We start from the raw sequence: 16,839 nt of genomic DNA on the forward strand, positions 1-16,839 counted from the left end.
GCACTCGCGCACAAGCGGCCATCCGCATGACTCGTGTATCGCGCTAAAAGTATTGTTACGAGTCATTCACATATTTTATTTCGTTCTTGCCTTCCAACACATTTCTCAATCTGTTTTCTTTGACCTATGAAACAAGCACGAATATGACACGGGGTGGGAACCGACGGCAAACGCTGAGTCAAGGCCTAGACAGAGAGGCATGTATACCTGGATGTCGCCTTACTCAGACAAGAAGCTAACAAGTTTTGCGCAGGTTTATCAAGTTGTCCGCAAGATCATTGACGAGCGGTCACAGTACGGCGACTCAGACACCGGCCTTTCCTTCGCGGTCGTATACGACGATATCAAGCGGTCAAACTCCAGCCTCAACCGCAAGCCCAAGAAGCTGCTTGAAGATAGCATTGAACGGGTCCTCGACACCATACAACAGGATGCAAAAGATGATTCGGACGAGATCGTAACAACCGAAACACCCACAGACTCACAGCGCCTGAAGATATCCAGCGGCCTCAACAAAAGCATCGTAGGTGCGTGGGCTAAGTCAGACACCCATAGTCCCGACGGTCTCCGGTCTCCCAAACGAGCACCGGAATCCGAGGCCTTTCCCATGGAGATTTCATCTTCCAAACGTTTAACGAATGGCGAACACCCCGCCAAACGTCGCAAAGCCCGCGAAGCCCCCCGCGAGGCCATCGACCACTCGCCGCCTACCCACATCAGCCTCGCGTCTCTTGGTGGCGTGGACAGTGTCATCCAGCAATTCGAGGACCTCCTGGTCCTACCGATGACCCGGCCCGAGATATACACGTCCAGCAACGTCCAACCGCCACGAGGCGTGCTCATTCACGGGCCCCCAGGCTGTGGCAAGACTATGATCGCCAACGCGTTTGCCGCCGAACTAGGTGTGAACTTCATCTCCATCTCTGCACCGTCCATCGTCTCCGGCATGTCCGGCGAATCAGAAAAAGCACTCCGCGAACACTTTGACGAGGCGCGCCGCGCTGCACCGTGCCTGATATTCATCGATGAAATCGACGCCATCACGCCGAAACGAGAATCCGCCCAGCGCGAAATGGAAAAACGCATCGTCGCTCAGCTACTAACCTGCATGGACGACCTGGCACTTGAGAAGACCGAGGGCAAACCCGTCATCGTTCTCGCAGCCACAAACCGCCCAGACGCTCTTGACCCGGCCCTCCGCCGTGGTGGCCGCTTCGACAAGGAGATCAACATGACAGTTCCCAGCGAGCCTGTCCGGGAACAAATCCTACGCGCACTGACTTCCAAAACCAATCTCTCTCAGGACATTGACTTCGCCCTCCTTGCACAGCGCACGCCCGGCTTTGTCGGTGCAGACTTGAACGACCTAGTCTCCACGGCCGGCGCGGCCGCTATAAAACGACACCTCAACATGATCAAAGCCCACGCCGAATCGTCAACCATGGCTGTCGACACGCCCGACGATTCCCTCGAAACCAACATCTCGCCAATGTTGACCTCTCTCCGGCGCTTGATCAAATACACCACCTCCGCCACTCATACCTCAACCTCCAGCGCCGCCGAGGACGAAACTATCATCTCCGTGACTATGACAGACTTTCTGACTGCGCTCCCCAAAATCCAACCCTCCGCTCTACGCGAGGGCTTCGCCACCGTTCCCAGCACAACGTTCTCCTCAATCGGCGCCCTGTCCCGACACATCTCGGAGCTCAACATGACTGTAATATCTCCTATCCTCACTCCGGATCTCTATTCCAATCTCGGCATCACGCCCTCGAGTGGAACTCTCCTCTGGGGTCCACCGGGATGCGGCAAGACACTGCTCGCCAAAGCCTGCGCTAACAGCTCCCACGCGAACTTCATCAGTGTTAAAGGACCTGAACTACTGAATAAATACGTCGGCGAATCCGAGCGAGCCGTGCGCCAGGTCTTTTCTCGCGCGCGCTCGAGTGTGCCGGTGATCATATTCTTCGACGAGTTGGACGCCCTAGCGCCGCGGCGTGACGGTACGAGCTCCGAAGCCAGTGCGCGTGTGACGAACACGCTGCTGGCCGAGTTGGACGGAGTTGGTTCTGATCGTGATGGAATTTATGTCATTGCGGCGACGAATCGGCCCGATATGATTGATCCGGCTATGTTGAGACCCGGAAGGTTAGAAACGCTGCTTTTCGTGGGATTGCCTGACGCAGAAGGCCGGGTGGACATCTTGCGCACGCTGTGCAGGAAGATCAAGAACTTCATGTTTGACGAAGCAGTGGCCGCCATAGCGCGATCGTGTGAAGGGTTCAGTGGCGCTGACTTGAAAGCTTTGTTGCAGCGGGCCGGTCTCATGGCTATAACTCGTTGCACGTCTTTGGGATTGCCTATTCAGGAGGTGACAATAGCTGCGGCGGACTTCGAACGAGCAGTGCGCGAGGTGAGGCCGAGTGTGGGAGCGGATGACTACAGACGCTACACACTGCTTCAAAAGGAGTTCGGGGTTTCGGCTTGATACCCTCCTCGAAATCAGTGATAGTCCAATCTAGTATTGTACACCTCTGAGTAACCTGTGTTGCAGTCCTAGTACCAAAGCAGACACGGCACCATCACCATCCTGAAAGCCAAAGAGCGAACGAGTATGCCAACAGAAGTCGTCCTCGAGCCACAATACACCCTCATTACGCGGCCGTACCGGTACTCTGCCAGTTCTCGACTCCCCATGACAAGCCCAGTGTTTCGATCTTCCGTGGATCCAAAGCCAATATAATCGTATTCAAACATCAATGCCACCCAGCAAGCTCAATCTCTCTCGCCGCTCAAAAGACGGGTAAGCGAAAGCTCTCGCCACTAAATCTTCGACTTTCCATTGAGCTTCGACGGCTTCCAGAATTGGATCGTGACCGCTTTTGCAGCTTCTTAGGCTTCTTGGAAACATTGTGGTTCTCTGGCCACAATCCAAATTCCTTCACTTTTGGCCCCTTCTCCAATGCACCGGCAGGAAGGACTTCAAATCCGTCATTGATCTTTCGAGTCCGAGTATTCGCGATTGAAACCGAATCCGTGGGAGAAGTTGGAGCAGTTGTAGCAGAGCTGATTGACGATTTCGGTGTATGCATCGAGACCTTGGAAGCAGTATCACTCCCTTTAGATGAAGCCGGCAATTTGGCGTCGACTCTGGCTTGGGTCTTGCCCGTCCAAGCCGATGGAGGGGGCTTCGTCGTGGGCAAAGATTCGACAAAGGCTCGAAAAGGAACAGGCTTCGGACCTTCCATTCTTTCTGCCATGCGAGACAGTTGCTTGCCCAGGTTGATGTTTGCTGTGCCACGAGGCCAGGACATATATTGGCTGGAGGAGTCGCTATCTTCACTGTCAGACGCAGATGGTGCAAGAGCCGTTGTCAATGCAAGGTCCGTATGCCGACGACGAGATCTGGGCAGCAACTGTCCGCTTTCTGCGGCATGAAATCTCCGATGCGCTTCCATACGCTCAAGTGGGTTTGCTTCAGACTGCGCTTCCCGTCTGTGAGGTCCATATATGGTCTTGCGTCCGTTGCCAATGACAAATTTGCGTCCGTTGAGGGGAGGTCGGTCTGTGATGGGATGCAGGTACATTTTTGAAGGAGAAATGCTCAATCTCGGTTCGGTTGTGTTCGAATTGCGACCTGTGTGACACGGTTAGCAACATCCGTAAGAAATTGACAAAGGGAGGAGAAGCAAAGACTGTCATACCTGGATCAAGTTCTGCAGCGTCGGATCGAGAATAAGGTCCTTGGTAATTGATGACAAACTTCTTGGATCTTGTTCGAGGTGTCGAGGAACCATCAGGTCTTGCAATTGAGTTTGCAAGTGGCTCCAACTCTTGATGTTGTCAGAAAATACAAAGAAAATCACAGCAAAGTCCATACCATTTGGTGAGTTCAATCCGTTGTGTGCGGTTGCGGGTTGCTCGATTGAGGATGCAGGAGGATCTCGCTTGGGTTGACTGGCAGGATGCAGGCTTGCAACCGGGCGATCTGGTTGCGGCGTATGGCCGTGAAGAGGAGTATGCGTTCGTGAATTCCAAACTCCTTCGACGTCTGGATCTTCTGCCAATGCACGTATGCCAAAGGGGATATCGTCGCTTGTTCTGCCGGCTAGAATCATCTCCCCCCTTTCAGCGCGAGCTTCTGCGGCCCTTTTTTCAAACTGGTTGTTTTTCCTCCAATTGCGCATTTTGACACAGACGGCGATTACGGAGAGTATTACCTAAGGGGAGTGAGCTGGGACGGAGAAGTCGATCGACGAACGCACAAGTAAACCGCCCAAAACCTACAGTAAGGTCAGCGACTCCGACATTCAAAGAACAAAACGCAACTCACGATAGCTAATCTGGCCCAAATTGGCCATTCCAAAAAGAAGACCGCGCCTGGTCTCAGAATGGGATCCATGCTGAGAAGAGGGACATATGGTAGGGATGCTAGGGACGAGAAAAGATGAAGTGGCCGAGCCCCATTTCTGCAAAGCAATGAAGACAAACACCCATGAAATGATAGAGCAGTTTCAGATGCGGTCGAGTGAGCTGGTAACGATGGGTTGAAGGGGAACTCGACTGGAGGAAAACGACAAATGCCAGCTGCGATGTTGCTTGAAATGGTAGAGACTGGTAGCACTTGCCTTAGAATCGTGTATCTTAGAGGTGTTGCCATGTTCGCTCGCTCCTGCTCCTTTGATGGAGTGAAGGTCGTGACAATGATGATAAAAATCCACACGAACTCACAGTGACTCTTTCGAGTGAAGTCAGTCTGATGTTAGAATGGGAAGGTGCTTGCATTTGAGACAGCATATGCCTGAGCCTTCAAAAGCAACCTGCAGACAGCCGACCTCATCATGCAGGAGGGACCTGAATCTTTGATGATGCTTTGCACACTTCAAGCTAATGAAAACAGCTTTTCCTCCAGTGGATATTCATTTCCATCAGTCCGTCCAGCCACGGACAAACCAACGTCGTTCTCATTGCATGGCAACGGGATGAAGATAAATCATTTTCATCCAGAGCATCGGGTCACAGAATCATGTTGTACAACCCGTCGGCTAGGAGATGAAGTTGATCTGACTGGATCACAAAACAATGCATAAACACAGCTCACTACTCGTAGCCTCCGCATTGCGGTCGATCAGGCTTGGCAGATGGACAAAGATTCCAGCATCGTCTCTGCAATCTTCAACGTCATGTGTGGAGATGTGCTGTAATAGGATCGCAAGGAGAACGGTAAGCACGGATCAGGAGTCACGCGTGTGTACGAGTAAGGGTCGAAGAAGAGCCAGATGCGGAGGGACAGGCACTACAGGTTTGATGAAGATCTACTCGATGATGATGAAATGCATACAGGAAACTTGGATGAATCATCAGCCGCCATCATGGCCGCTCATTGAATCCCTGTCAATCCTGCTCACTTTCAGAATCTGTACCTTGCATGCGACAGGATACAAATTGCAGCCCAAGGAATTTTTCTGGAATCTTGGGTTGCAGCTGACAGGGTCTCGACAAAGCATTGAATGGGATGCCACAATGCCTATTGGATCGATGTTCGCAAGATAAAAGACTCTGGCGGATAAAGATCGGTGCTTCAACAACTCTGTACGGAGTACGGAGGCGTGCACCAAATGTAGATGCCGCGCTAAGATCGAATGACGAAGGATCACAACCTGACATGAGATTTTCTTTTGCTCTAGGCAGCCTTAACTAAAGTCTTAACTGAAGGTAATCTACTTAGGTGCCTTAATGGTAGAGGATAGGCGAGAGTTAGGGGCAGAGAAACGAGGTCCGATATCTCCGGGGACAGTCGTCCGGAGCAACGGAAAAGAAAATAAATGGTCTTTTGACGTCCTCGTCATTCAACTTTAGCGCGGCAACTACATTTGGTGCACGCCTCCGTACCCAACAAGCCAATAAAGATGTCCCTGTAGCAGCATCGGGCTGATTCACTTCCGGCGGGCTGCTCGGCTGCTGAGATGGATGCATGCATCGTGGCGTGCCCGTGGTGCCCGTGCCTGGGTGGCCGGCGTGCCCTGGATTTATAGCTGAACGGGCGACTTCCGATTGTGGTAGAAGTAGGCTTAAACTGCGACTCCGACTACTGTATTTCCCAATGCTGCGCTGCGCCGCACGTCTTTAAACATTACTCTTTTATGCACGAGCAACTTTCCATCCTCTTTCGCAGCATCCTGTCGCACGTATCTACAGCCGATACAGACATCAACTTTTCCCCTACATGATTTCCCCTCAGTAGACCTTACAGACGCAACATCGCAACCATGCCTCCATTCCGTATGCCTTTTACTTCTCGACGCCCAGTCGCAACCGACGTCGCCGACGAGAATGCACGACCAACCTCAATGGACCAGTCTGTCACCAGTCCCTACAAAGACAAGCCTTCACTGGCTTTAGGGATCAAAGAGAAGCGAGCAGACCTCAACGAGTTCAAATTAAGTTGTATGCGACACCAACAAACACTCCCCTCCATTGAACCGAGGCTAACACACATTCAGCCGTTAACGATAGTGGTGAATACCTTCCAGTAAGAAGCGCAGTCTACATTTCGGAACGTTTTGGTTGACATTTCTCTACAGCCCTCACCGACTGAGAAAGAATCCTTCTGGTCAAAGGCAAAATCCCCTGCCTCAACGGTTTCCAACCACCGTCAATGCTTCAACGACAACGAGCCCTTCTCAATCTCCCGAGAGTCCTTTGAATCCTACCGAAGATCATTTGTACGTGTTCGACATTAGGGCTTACAGTCAAGCAGGCTGACAATGTAATAGGATATCTCTGGTCGGTCGCCCATCCTACAGGCCGACAGCTTCACTTCCCGGTCCTCCCTAGATTCCCGTGCCCCTAGTAGATTTCCTACCAGGTCTACGTTCAACAGCACTACCTTTGAGGCACCAACGAAAGAAGAGGAAGGATTCGAAGATGTCAAGCTAAATGAAGACGTCAAGCAACAGCCGAAAAAGAAGAGTTTCCTCTCCCGGTTCGGCGACTCGAGTGGTGAGAACCTGACCACAAAGGAAGAAGGCAAACATCACTTCCACATAATCCCCGGACGCAAACGAGGTCAAAGCGGCACAGGAAGTGAGCTCAAGGACATCCCTCGTCCGCAGAGCAACGGAAAAGCAGAGGTCACCGTGCGATAGACCAGGGATTGATTGTTGACGATTATCATTCTACGCCATGCATTACGAAGAGAATTATCGATTGGGACGGCAGAACCGGCGTTTTCCTAAGGATGCATTGTTTGGATCCAGGCATTTTGAGCATTGACGGGCAGTCACAAGAAAGAGGCGGAGTCGAAACTGAACGACTTCGACAAGCAGACCAGCCAGGAATTGGAGGTCAACTTCAGGCCTCTGTTATCAGAGAGTACGTGGCTATGATTGAAAGACTAATAACTAATTGTCCAATGGCTTCATTGTGAGTCTTGGTGTTCAATGTGGTCATTCTATTTACCATTAGTATCGTCGGCGGCCTCATCCACCTCCTTCTCTAGCTTGTCATACGCTTGTTTCATCACGCCGACAATCTTCTTCACTTCATCCTCTGTCACATTATACGGTGGTGACAGAATGGCATGATCTCCCTTCGTCCCGTCGACCGTCCCAGCGCCGGGATAAATAGCCACACCCAATTCAAAGGCCGTTTGTTGAAATCGAGGCCCAAACTGGACGGGAGGCGGAAAGGACATCCTCGTAGCCTTGTCCTTGACGAATTCGATCCCCCAGAAGAGCCCTCGTCCTCTTATGTCGCCGACATACTTGGCCTGGCCAAACGTCTCCACGAGCAGAGGATACAAGAATTTCCCCATCCTCGCACAATTTTCAATCAGGCCATCCCTCCTGATGATCTTTTGCACCGCCAACGTCGCCGCACACCCAACGGGATGCGCCTGATAAGTTTGGCCATGGTTGAAACTACTCGTCCCCCGCCTCAGCACGTCAATCACTTTCCGATGTACCAGCACACCGGCAACGGGCGCATAACCTCCTCCTAAACCCTTGCCCATAGTCATGATATCAGGCACTATCCCCTCCTGCTCGAATGCAAACTGTGTGCCCGTCCTGCCCATTCCGCACATGACCTCGTCCAAGACCAGCAGAATCCCGTATTTGTCGCACACTTCGCGCACGCCCTTGAAGTAGCCCCTGGGCGCCGGCGTACAGCCACTCGTTGCGCCCACCAACGGCTCCGCAAGGAATGCGATGACCGTCTCCGGCCCGAGGTCGAGAAAGTGCGCATCCAACTCGTCGACCAACCTTTTCGCAAACTCGTCCTCCGTCTCGCCCTCTTGCCAGCGCGAGTACTGATACGCATACGCCGGACTGACCCAACTCACGTTCCCGAGCTGGAAATTCGCGTACGGTACCTTCCTGGGCAAATTGCTGCTGACGTTCATCGCGCCCACCGTGTTGCCGTGGTAGCTCTGCTTCCGCGACACGAACCTCGCACGAGTCGTCTGGGCTCCCGCACCGTCGAGTTCGAAAAAGTACTGCCTCGCAAGCTTGAGCGTCGCGTCCATGGCCTCGCTGCCCGAATTGACAAAGTACGCGCGCTCGAGGCCGAAGCGAGCCGCGCCATGCGGTCCGGAGATCAGATGGTGCGCCAATTGCTCGGCCGCGTCGGTCGTGTAGGTCAGCGAGTGCAGGTAGCTCACGCCGCTGGACATCTGCGCCGTCACGGCCTGCAGGACTTCCTCGTTGCCGTGGCCCAGGCATGCCACCGCCGCCCCGCCGCACGCGTCCATCACGGTCCGCCCAGATGAAAGGGTCAGGTGGATCCCCCGGGCGGATGTGATGAGGTAGGGAGCCTGGCGGAGGGAGCGGTGCAGGAGCGCCGGCGGAATGTCGTCTTTAAGGGGGCCAGGTGGTGGAGTAATGGTACTAGTCTTGTTGTCGATGGAAGTGCCATCGATATGGCCGTTTGTCTCGTTGAGCATGGTGATGATTCCGGGACAGCTGCCTAGAAGTATTCGTGCGGAAATATGTCTCACAGCCGGAGTGATATTCCTCGCTTCATTAATTATGTACCTTGGTACAGCACACAAACTGCTTCTCTTGGCGGATAAGGAACGTGAGAGTGCTGGATCAGGTATGAACTCTACTTTCGTACAATCAAAACGCAACGGATTCACACCTGGTGAGCCACTATGTAGCAGGGCGCCTAGTCCTTGATACTGTCGTGTAGACTAAATAATCCGGAGTTGATCAAATCGCTGAACTCCGCTCTTGTTACTAGCATCTTAGCCTGGTTCTTCAGGACCGAGTACCGAGCTCGCTTCGTTTGCTTTTTCCGTTTCTCGCTGAGCCTTGCGCAGTGATGGGGACAAGACCATATATCACGATTCACGCAACGGGCGCAATGAGAGCAGACTAGATGTCGTAGATCAAGTTGATGTCCGGCAATGGAAAGAGGCCGTCACTGTTGCCTCGCCTGGATTCACGTGGAGGCCTTACAACACTCGTTCTTCGATGGTCGGTTTTGTGGCTTGTGAGGGTGAGGCACTCGATGGAACGTTGGGTAGAGGGCCCAGGTTCCTGAGCTTCATCTTCACAGACACGGATTTGGCGTAGGCAAAGGCTGGCTGCTCGTTGAGAAACGTGAGTTTGTCATGCGAGCACAATAATAAGCCACCGGAGTCGATGGTCACATCCAAGTGTTATTGAAAGGTAGTCTATCAGCGGTAACAAGCATTGAAAAGTTCAACCCCAACTCCCTGCTAATTCTCGTTCCAATTTGTTGAAGAAGCTCGTAGGGAGCCCGTTGTCGTCGAATTCGATGTCCCTTCAACAAAAGTCCGAATGCAGTTTGGCGCCGTGCAACACCTTCAGCCCTCAGAACTCATCTGCGAATCGTCGAACAACCGCAATCCACGCAGCTCAAGCAAAGCAATCTTCGTATTTCTTGCTGTGTTTGTTGCTAGCATGTTCGTCAAGAGCTGAGCGTCCGGTGGTACTTTGGAACGTTTGGAAGCAGGTCTTGCATTTGATGCTTTGTGCTGCGGCGTTCTGTGAACATTGAAATATTAGTTCTTGTCCACCCACCGATAGAGCGTGAGAGTGGAGGCCAGAGGCACGGGAATAGTATGAATGGACTCAAGCTGGCGGTCGGGAGATGACCGAGGTCTAGAGAAGGGACAAAGACGCGGAGTAGTCGATGGGCCCTTTCGTCTAACATTATACTCCGTCCAGCGAGGAAAAGGCAATGTTGGAAATGTGGCCCTCTGATTGCAAGGGGCCACAAAGCCATCATGTTACAAGCCGTATCATGGAATACGCAGATGTAGATGTTTTGAGAGGGATTTGGAGTGCTTACAGTTTTCAGCTGTGACTTTGGGTCTTTGGCGGCATCTTTCGCATTCCTGGCCCTCTTCATGGCAGCCTTGGCTCCGTTGCCTCCGCCCATTGTGTAGTCTGTATCTGGTTCGACGAAGAGAAACTTTGAGATCGCTAACCTAGTGTGTACGGCAAATTTTCAAATTGACTGTCTTAAAGCTGGAAGGCGTCTGGGAGGCTCTGGTGGTGGTTGTCAAGGAGGTTGCTGACAAGTGAAAAGAAAAAAAAGTCAGGCGGCAACGTGGTCTGGAGCGAGGCTTCGGAAGGCGGCTAGAACGGCCTGTTCGGGGCAAGCGCCGGCAGACGTTCGGAGATGGAAGAACATTCTTCCGGACTACCTTCAGGCAATCCACGTGACCCAGCACTTCCGTACTCTCTACGCTCGGTTATGGACGACTATTATATAGCGGCCAGTATTTCCCTCGTAGTTTAGCCAGTTAATCATACATGGTACGTAGGCTTTGCGAAGCCTTCATGGGGATACAGCACGGATTCGGTAGGGCGCTCCGACGACTCATTCCCTCAGAGACTACGGGCACTTCGACTAGACCTTTTTTTCCGAAGCCACAACGTGCGCGAGATGTCTAATCTTCTGTGGGCAAGGATCCCCAAGATCGATTCTCGGTCCCGCTCCGTAAGTGGTAGGTTCGGTGGTGGTATGTCTGCATAGTTCATCGCCACATGGAAACAAAATGCGGACGCTGAATGTCGGATAACATCGAACTCAGATTATCCCACCCTTTTGCATGTTATCCGCAGTTCGGAATACAGTCACTATTTCCTTAGAGAGTCCTCGGACTTGCTTGTCATATCGACCCCCGCAGCCTGGTCACGAAACAGCCTCTCAGCATTCACTTTGTATGCCATGGCCTGTTGCTCTTCTGTGCTGAAGATTTGCGGCATGAATTTCTCCATGACATCAGCAAGGCGTTCAACATACTCGGCAGGAGTGAAAGGATAATCGCTTCCATAAAGGATATGATCCTTGTCAACAAAGGCGAGCAGAGCGGGCATTTGATAAGGCCAAGGAGTACCCGCCATATCGAAGTAGAAATTGGTCTTCAACTTCGACTTGACGAAATCCGGGTTGACAGAGCTGTCGACAGGTATGTTGGGAATAGCCCGCCCGGATATCGAGAATCTCTCGATTAGTGGTGGCAAGCACCCGCCTGCGTGAGGGATAATGTAAGTGATGTTGGAGTAGCGCGAGACCGTGCCAGAATAGAACAAGTTGATCACGGCCCTGGCGGTGTCGAAGAAGAATTCAAAGATTGGATTAGGATACTCCGGTAAAGGACAAGCTGTTGTTTGCTGCATAGTGCACCCAGAAGTTGGGTGCGCAAAACGATGGCGTGTCGACGATCGAGCTCGGCCCAGACGGGCTCAAATTTGGGGTGACCCAAATAGTATCCATGGACGTTGGTCTCAACAGCGACTCAGTCTGCCTTCAGCTCATCAAAAGCATATGCAAGTTCCTCCAGACTGCCTTGCACATCAGGCAGTGGAAGCGATGCCCAGAACCCAAAACGATCGGGGAAGCGTGTCTTCGCGTCGGCACCCGCAAGGTTGCACTCGCGACATACTTTTCGGGCTAGCTCGTCGTTTCCTGGCACGAGATGAACTCCTGGCGATGATATGGATAGATAGGACTTTGTGATGTTCATCTCTCTGGTCATCCTCAAATGATCCTCCAGATTCCATTCCTAGACTGACATATCAGAAGGATGTCTATTGTCATAAGCTGGGGTCGACAGAACGAACTGGCAAAATGGGAAAGCCATCAGGAGCACTGTTGCCCGTTCTCCTTGCAATCTTCACGGTAAGCTGCCGGCAAGAAATGGCTGTGAACATCGATCTTTTCTGGCCTATTATCCATTCTGTCTGACACCGAGAATCCAGGATTGAATTTTGACGACTCGAAAAGGACCCAACGTCTCAATCCGTTCCTAGCTTGTGTACTGACTCCGGTTCTCCTCAATATAACTCGAAAGGGTCCTGAACATGGTTGAGAAGGAACAGGTCAGGGACATGGAATTGATCGGGGAGAGCTCGGGCCCCGCTTTTTGTGTGTACCGCAATCCAGCATCCCGTATGGTTGATTTTTGTATGAAAAAGGTTGAAGAGATCTCTGTTCTATGCCTAAGCGTCCTAGAGAGCAAGCTAACTATACAGCCTCTAAACCTAGGGCTCCTCTAGGTGGCTGAGAACGCCTAACTTGGACAGATTTGGCCGCGGGACATGCGGTGGGTGTGCGGGGCGATTCACCAGCTCCTCAGATTCGAGAGGTTCTTAATCCCACAGAAGAAGTGATGAGGTGCGTGGCCTTTTCTATGCCTTTGTCCGGAGAGGCTAGCAGATACGAGTGCGAGACCGTGTGAGCGTCGGAAGATGCGAACACACGCGACATGACCAACAATGTCGATGCTGGTATTAATTGTGAGCAGAGAGGCCAATGGCCCTTTGAGAAACCTCAATCTATACTGCAACCGCATAGTTGAGGGCAAAATCACAAATCTACCTAAGAACGGAAGAAGCCCGAGATCATGGTGGATTCGCAGAGCCCAGATACAACTGATGACACCTTCGACGTCGTGATCATCGGAGCAGGAATATCAGGCATCAATACCGCCTACCGCATCCAGTCTCGACTTCCGGGGATTCGATATGCCATATTTGAAGCACGCGGTGCACTCGGGGGCACATGGGACTTTTTCAAGTACCCAGGCCTACGGTCGGACTCTGATCTGTTTACCTTTGGCTTCTCCTGGCGACCGTGGTTGGAGACCAACCCTATCGCTGAGGCCTCATCCATTCTGAATTATCTGAAAGCGTCAGCTGCTGCCGAGGGAATAGAGAAGCAGATCCAATTCAACACTCGCGTTCAAAGCGCGAACTGGTCCACGAAAAGGCAAATTTGGAACCTGACGATTCTTTCAGACGCGACGATCAGAAAAGTCCACGCGAAATTTCTTGTCCTCGGCACTGGGTATTATGCTTATAACAAGCCACTGGAAGCCAAATTCCGAAATCTGGACACTTTCGCCGGCAGAGTTGTCCATCCTCAGTTTTGGCCGAACGACGTCGACTTTACTGGCAAACATGTAGTTTGCGTGGGGAGCGGCGCCACAGCCATTACCCTTGTCCCAGTACTGGCGCAGCAGGAGGCCAGTGTCACGATGTTACAACGCAGTCCATCGTATGTTGTGTCGTTACCCAACCCTCGGTCGGCATCTTTGCTGCAGCGCTACCTGCCGGAGCGTCTGTCATACACCCTGAACAGGCTGTATTTCATGGTTATGCCCATCCTCTTTTACTACTTCTGCCGCCTGTTTCCAAGGATATCTCGAACTATGATCCGCGACAATGCCGCCAAACAGCTTCCCAAGGACTATCCGGTAGATCCGCACTTCACACCTCGATACAGCCCGTTCGACCAGCGGGTGTGCTTTGCCCCAGACGGCGATTTCTATGCGGCCATCCGCCGGGGGCGTGCCAAGGTAGTCACCGACACCATTGACCAGATTGTCGAGGACGGCATCCTCCTCCAGGGTGGCGACAAGATACCAGCCGACATTATCGTCACAGCCACAGGATTCAAACTCCAGCTTGGCGGTGGAATGAACCTAACCGTGGATGGGGAGTCGTTTCGCTTTGCTGATAAATTTACCTGGCACCATGCAATGCTACAGGACCTTCCCAATACGGTGCTGATCATGGGCTACACAATGGCGTCGTGGACTTTGGGTGCCGATGCTACTGCGTTTCTCCTTTGCCGTCTCTTGAAAGGGATGCGTAGACATGGCCTAACGAGCATTGTTCCTCGAATACTCGATGACAATGCTCCCGAGGCACGCCCACTGATGGACCTCACGTCGACTTATGTCTCGGCTGCGACAAAGGATCTTCCGAAGACCGGTGACAGCGGTCCGTGGAAAAGGAGGATGAATTACTTCACGGATTATCTGACGCTCAACTATGGGAATGTGTCAAAAAATCTTGAAATGTGGCAAGGTGACAGATTGGTGACGAATATCAAGTTGTAGTTCGCCAGATGCTACAAAGATCCGCTCCGAGAATTCTCAAACTGAGAGGGTGCACATATACAGATATCATGCATTGATGTCTAAACCTTTCGGATTGTTCCCTATACTTAGTTCCACGTTCATAATGCCAATACTTCCTTGAGCCTCTCGATTTCTCTCTCAAGGAATCCCTCGATCGTGCCCAAAGGGAATCCGAAATCTCTAACTCGGGCGAGGTCCACCACTACAGGATTCTCAACCAGAAATTCTTCATTCTGGATCTTGACGAGGTTTTGTCCCCGTCTCTCTGCTTCTTCTACAGTGACGTGCTCCACGACAATATTCACCTTGTGACCATACTTTGCCAGAACTTTGCCCATTGCACGCGTGATATCTTCCAATGTTCCCACCTGAGAAGCTAAGTCAATGACCTGCGAAGAGAGATCAGGAAGATTTCGCCCTTTGCCGGGCCCCAGGAGAGCCGCCGCGCTGAACCGTCCGATATCGTCTGGGTCAACAAAGGAAAACTCATACTCCGGAGGCATCACCGTCACAATCCGGTGCTCCTTAAGCTCCGGGTACATGAAGTCTGCCATGGGCTTCAGAAAGTTGGAGAGGAAGGTTGCAGGTTTGAAAATTGTCCAAGCCCATCCGTTCTGCTCGGCGACTTTTTGGACGGTACTCTCGTTGGCAGACTTGCCCCGGTAATAGGTGTATCTGAGACTACCTTCCCGGAGATTTTTGAAATTGCCTGGTACGCGAGGATCTTTGACGCCCGCAGTGGTTGGGTAGACGATGCGTTTGATGGTTGGAATGGAAGAAAGCCGGCTGAGAATATTCTGGGCATGTCGTTGTTCGGCACCTGGGTCGTCCCAGCCGGTCAGGAGAATGAACATGGCTGCAGTGCATGATTCAGCCGCAGCTGCAATAGAAGAAGGGTCATCATGGTGTCCTTTGAAGAGTTTGACCAAAGGCGACAAATTGGCCAGGGCCCGGGCCTGTGCACTGTCACAATCACGGACGAGAGCGTGAATGGTGAGGGTCGCAGACGGGCATGACAGACGCAGGAGGGCTCGGACGGTTGCTGAACCCTGCGTACCGGTTGCACCAGAGATGAAGATGGTGTCTTGTTCTCTTAATTGAGACATGATGGCAGGTACCCAAGGTAAAGCCTCTCTGAAGAGACAGAGACACAAAGATGTCGAGCTTTATCTACCTACCGCTTAACTTGGCTTACATGCTGACGACTCTTGAGATTCTCTGAAAAGACGACTACTGTTCGCCAGGCATTGATTGGCGTTGTGCATTTACGGTTGAGAGATGGACCCCCTTGTAGCAAGGCCTATTGTCCCTCTGCCCCGCCGCCACCATCGACGTCCATCGTGCAGGGCGTCGTAGTACATACGCCCAAGTTTCAATTTCCTAACGAACTTCAACCTTCGATACCTTAGCTGCTTCCTGCCGCTCCCACAAGCTATGTAGTGTAGATCTGTTGCGTACAATGCCCGTCCACTCTGGTGCCTTCAGATTTTGAATCCCGTACTCCAACATGTCCCGGCCGATCAGGCTGGTATGACCAGCATCAATCAAGCGAGCGATGAAGACCACAGTATGAGCATCCAGTGCAGTAGGTCCTATCTTGCTGCCAAAAATCCAGTTGCTATCATGTCCTGCATTATGTGCTGCTCGTAGGTCGGCGATTTTTGCCAGATATGTCTGCGCCTTGAGCTGTTCTCGTGCCACGATTTCGGGAGCATGTGGATCTGCTTGATAGGAGTCGGCGTAGCTGTGGTGTTCTTCATCAGTCTCCTAGCCAGTGTTGCTCAAAAGTTGGGCGTCGAGGGTCTCCAGCGCTGAAATTCCAGCATCGAAAGGATGGACTTACTACTGTAACTTCCTTTGCAAAGCGGCTTTGTAGTCTTCCGAAGTTGTAGGTTGTGCGACTATATCCTGAATCTGCTGAATGATGCCGGCTCCTCGACCTTCCTGGGCGGTGAACGAAAGGCTCACAAACCACACTTGGTGTAGTTTATCCAGCATAGCCGTAATGGCCCCTTGCAATGCATCAGGAAGTAGTTGCGGATATCTCGACGCGAGAAACAGGGTGATCTCAAGGCTGTCGGTCAACTTGAGATCATCAGGACCCAGCAAAACCGGAACCTTTGTAGATAAAACCTCAATCAACACTAATGTGCTATCAGACTCTGATGATACTTACTTGGCCTTTCCAGCTCTTCTTCAAGAACTCCTCTCTGTTTTGCTCCCCGGTATAAATGTCCACCTCTTCCTCAACGATATCAACTGCCATTTCTGGTGACACCGGCTCCCCCTTCCAGCGAACCGTCAATAAAGCCATAAGCGAACATATTGAAAACGGGTTGTAGTACAGGGTGTACCTGCCACTAGTTGTGCTCTCAGCGGCTGCCATGACATGTAATTGAACGTCTAACTAGAACTCAATCAATGCAATCCCA

General features: G+C 52.0%; 9 protein-coding genes across 9 annotated transcripts; 3 read left to right on the forward strand and 6 right to left on the reverse strand.

Moving 5' to 3' along the window:
• The first annotated feature begins 136 nt into the window (after positions 1-136).
• Positions 137-2,498, forward strand: PV05_08362 (uncharacterized protein). Its single transcript, XM_013457869.1, has 2 exons — positions 137-197; positions 254-2,498. The coding sequence occupies exons 1-2, from the start codon at positions 144-146 to the stop codon at positions 2,489-2,491; spliced, it is 2,292 nt and encodes a 763-aa protein (XP_013313323.1). The 5' UTR covers positions 137-143; the 3' UTR covers positions 2,492-2,498.
• On the reverse strand, positions 2,434-5,092 carry PV05_08363 (uncharacterized protein). The gene is made up of 5 exons (XM_013457870.1): positions 4,632-5,092; positions 4,269-4,286; positions 3,884-4,223; positions 3,708-3,836; positions 2,434-3,640 (listed from the first exon to the last, which is right to left on the reverse strand). The coding sequence occupies exons 3-5, from the start codon at positions 4,188-4,190 to the stop codon at positions 2,796-2,798; spliced, it is 1,281 nt and encodes a 426-aa protein (XP_013313324.1). The 5' UTR covers positions 4,191-4,223; positions 4,269-4,286; positions 4,632-5,092; the 3' UTR covers positions 2,434-2,795.
• Positions 5,093-6,072: 980 nt separating this feature from the next.
• Positions 6,073-7,617, forward strand: PV05_08364 (uncharacterized protein). The gene is made up of 4 exons (XM_013457871.1): positions 6,073-6,450; positions 6,507-6,535; positions 6,588-6,728; positions 6,780-7,617. The coding sequence occupies exons 1-4, from the start codon at positions 6,273-6,275 to the stop codon at positions 7,149-7,151; spliced, it is 720 nt and encodes a 239-aa protein (XP_013313325.1). The 5' UTR covers positions 6,073-6,272; the 3' UTR covers positions 7,152-7,617.
• On the reverse strand, positions 7,363-9,150 carry PV05_08365 (uncharacterized protein). The gene has a single exon (XM_013457872.1). The coding sequence runs from the start codon at positions 8,945-8,947 to the stop codon at positions 7,457-7,459; it is 1,491 nt and encodes a 496-aa protein (XP_013313326.1). The 5' UTR covers positions 8,948-9,150; the 3' UTR covers positions 7,363-7,456.
• Positions 9,151-11,117: 1,967 nt separating this feature from the next.
• Positions 11,118-11,660, reverse strand: PV05_08366 (uncharacterized protein; the record flags this gene model as incomplete). Its single annotated transcript, XM_013457873.1, has 1 exon — positions 11,118-11,660. The coding sequence occupies one exon, from the start codon at positions 11,658-11,660 to the stop codon at positions 11,118-11,120; it is 543 nt and encodes a 180-aa protein (XP_013313327.1).
• A 119-nt stretch (positions 11,661-11,779) lies between these two features.
• PV05_08367 (uncharacterized protein) lies at positions 11,780-12,019 on the reverse strand (the record flags this gene model as incomplete). The annotated part of the gene is made up of 1 exon (XM_013457874.1): positions 11,780-12,019. The coding sequence occupies one exon, from the start codon at positions 12,017-12,019 to the stop codon at positions 11,780-11,782; it is 240 nt and encodes a 79-aa protein (XP_013313328.1).
• Positions 12,020-12,886: 867 nt separating this feature from the next.
• Positions 12,887-14,386, forward strand: PV05_08368 (uncharacterized protein; the record flags this gene model as incomplete). The annotated part of the gene is made up of 1 exon (XM_013457875.1): positions 12,887-14,386. The coding sequence occupies one exon, from the start codon at positions 12,887-12,889 to the stop codon at positions 14,384-14,386; it is 1,500 nt and encodes a 499-aa protein (XP_013313329.1).
• Positions 14,387-14,505: 119 nt separating this feature from the next.
• Positions 14,506-15,513, reverse strand: PV05_08369 (uncharacterized protein; the record flags this gene model as incomplete). The annotated part of the gene is made up of 1 exon (XM_013457876.1): positions 14,506-15,513. One exon carries the CDS (start codon positions 15,511-15,513, stop codon positions 14,506-14,508), a length of 1,008 nt encoding a protein of 335 aa, XP_013313330.1.
• Positions 15,514-15,787: 274 nt separating this feature from the next.
• PV05_08370 (uncharacterized protein) lies at positions 15,788-16,793 on the reverse strand (the record flags this gene model as incomplete). Its single annotated transcript, XM_013457877.1, has 3 exons — positions 15,788-16,151; positions 16,251-16,525; positions 16,584-16,793. 3 exons carry the CDS (start codon positions 16,791-16,793, stop codon positions 15,788-15,790), a joined length of 849 nt encoding a protein of 282 aa, XP_013313331.1.
• Between the last annotated feature and the right edge of the window lie 46 nt (positions 16,794-16,839).

Source organism: Exophiala xenobiotica (assembly GCF_000835505.1).
Source record: "Exophiala xenobiotica strain CBS 118157 unplaced genomic scaffold supercont1.5, whole genome shotgun sequence".
Taxonomy (NCBI): domain Eukaryota; kingdom Fungi; phylum Ascomycota; class Eurotiomycetes; order Chaetothyriales; family Herpotrichiellaceae; genus Exophiala; species Exophiala xenobiotica.

Coding starts and splice junctions, on each gene's coding strand:
- PV05_08362 (XM_013457869.1), top strand. CDS start 144: ATGACACGGGGTGGGAACCGACGGCAAACGCTGAGTCAAGGCCTAGAC. Junction 198..253: donor GTCAAGGCCTAGACAGAGAG/GCATGTATACCT, acceptor AGTTTTGCGCAG/GTTTATCAAGTTGTCCGCAA.
- PV05_08363 (XM_013457870.1), bottom strand. CDS start 4,190: ATGCGCAATTGGAGGAAAAACAACCAGTTTGAAAAAAGGGCCGCAGAA. Junction 3,837..3,883: donor CGGATTGAACTCACCAAATG/GTATGGACTTTG, acceptor GACAACATCAAG/AGTTGGAGCCACTTGCAAAC. Junction 3,641..3,707: donor CGCTGCAGAACTTGATCCAG/GTATGACAGTCT, acceptor CGTGTCACACAG/GTCGCAATTCGAACACAACC.
- PV05_08364 (XM_013457871.1), top strand. CDS start 6,273: ATGCCTCCATTCCGTATGCCTTTTACTTCTCGACGCCCAGTCGCAACC. Junction 6,451..6,506: donor CAACGAGTTCAAATTAAGTT/GTATGCGACACC, acceptor ACACACATTCAG/CCGTTAACGATAGTGGTGAA. Junction 6,729..6,779: donor AATCCTACCGAAGATCATTT/GTACGTGTTCGA, acceptor ACAATGTAATAG/GATATCTCTGGTCGGTCGCC.
- PV05_08365 (XM_013457872.1), bottom strand. CDS start 8,947: ATGCTCAACGAGACAAACGGCCATATCGATGGCACTTCCATCGACAAC.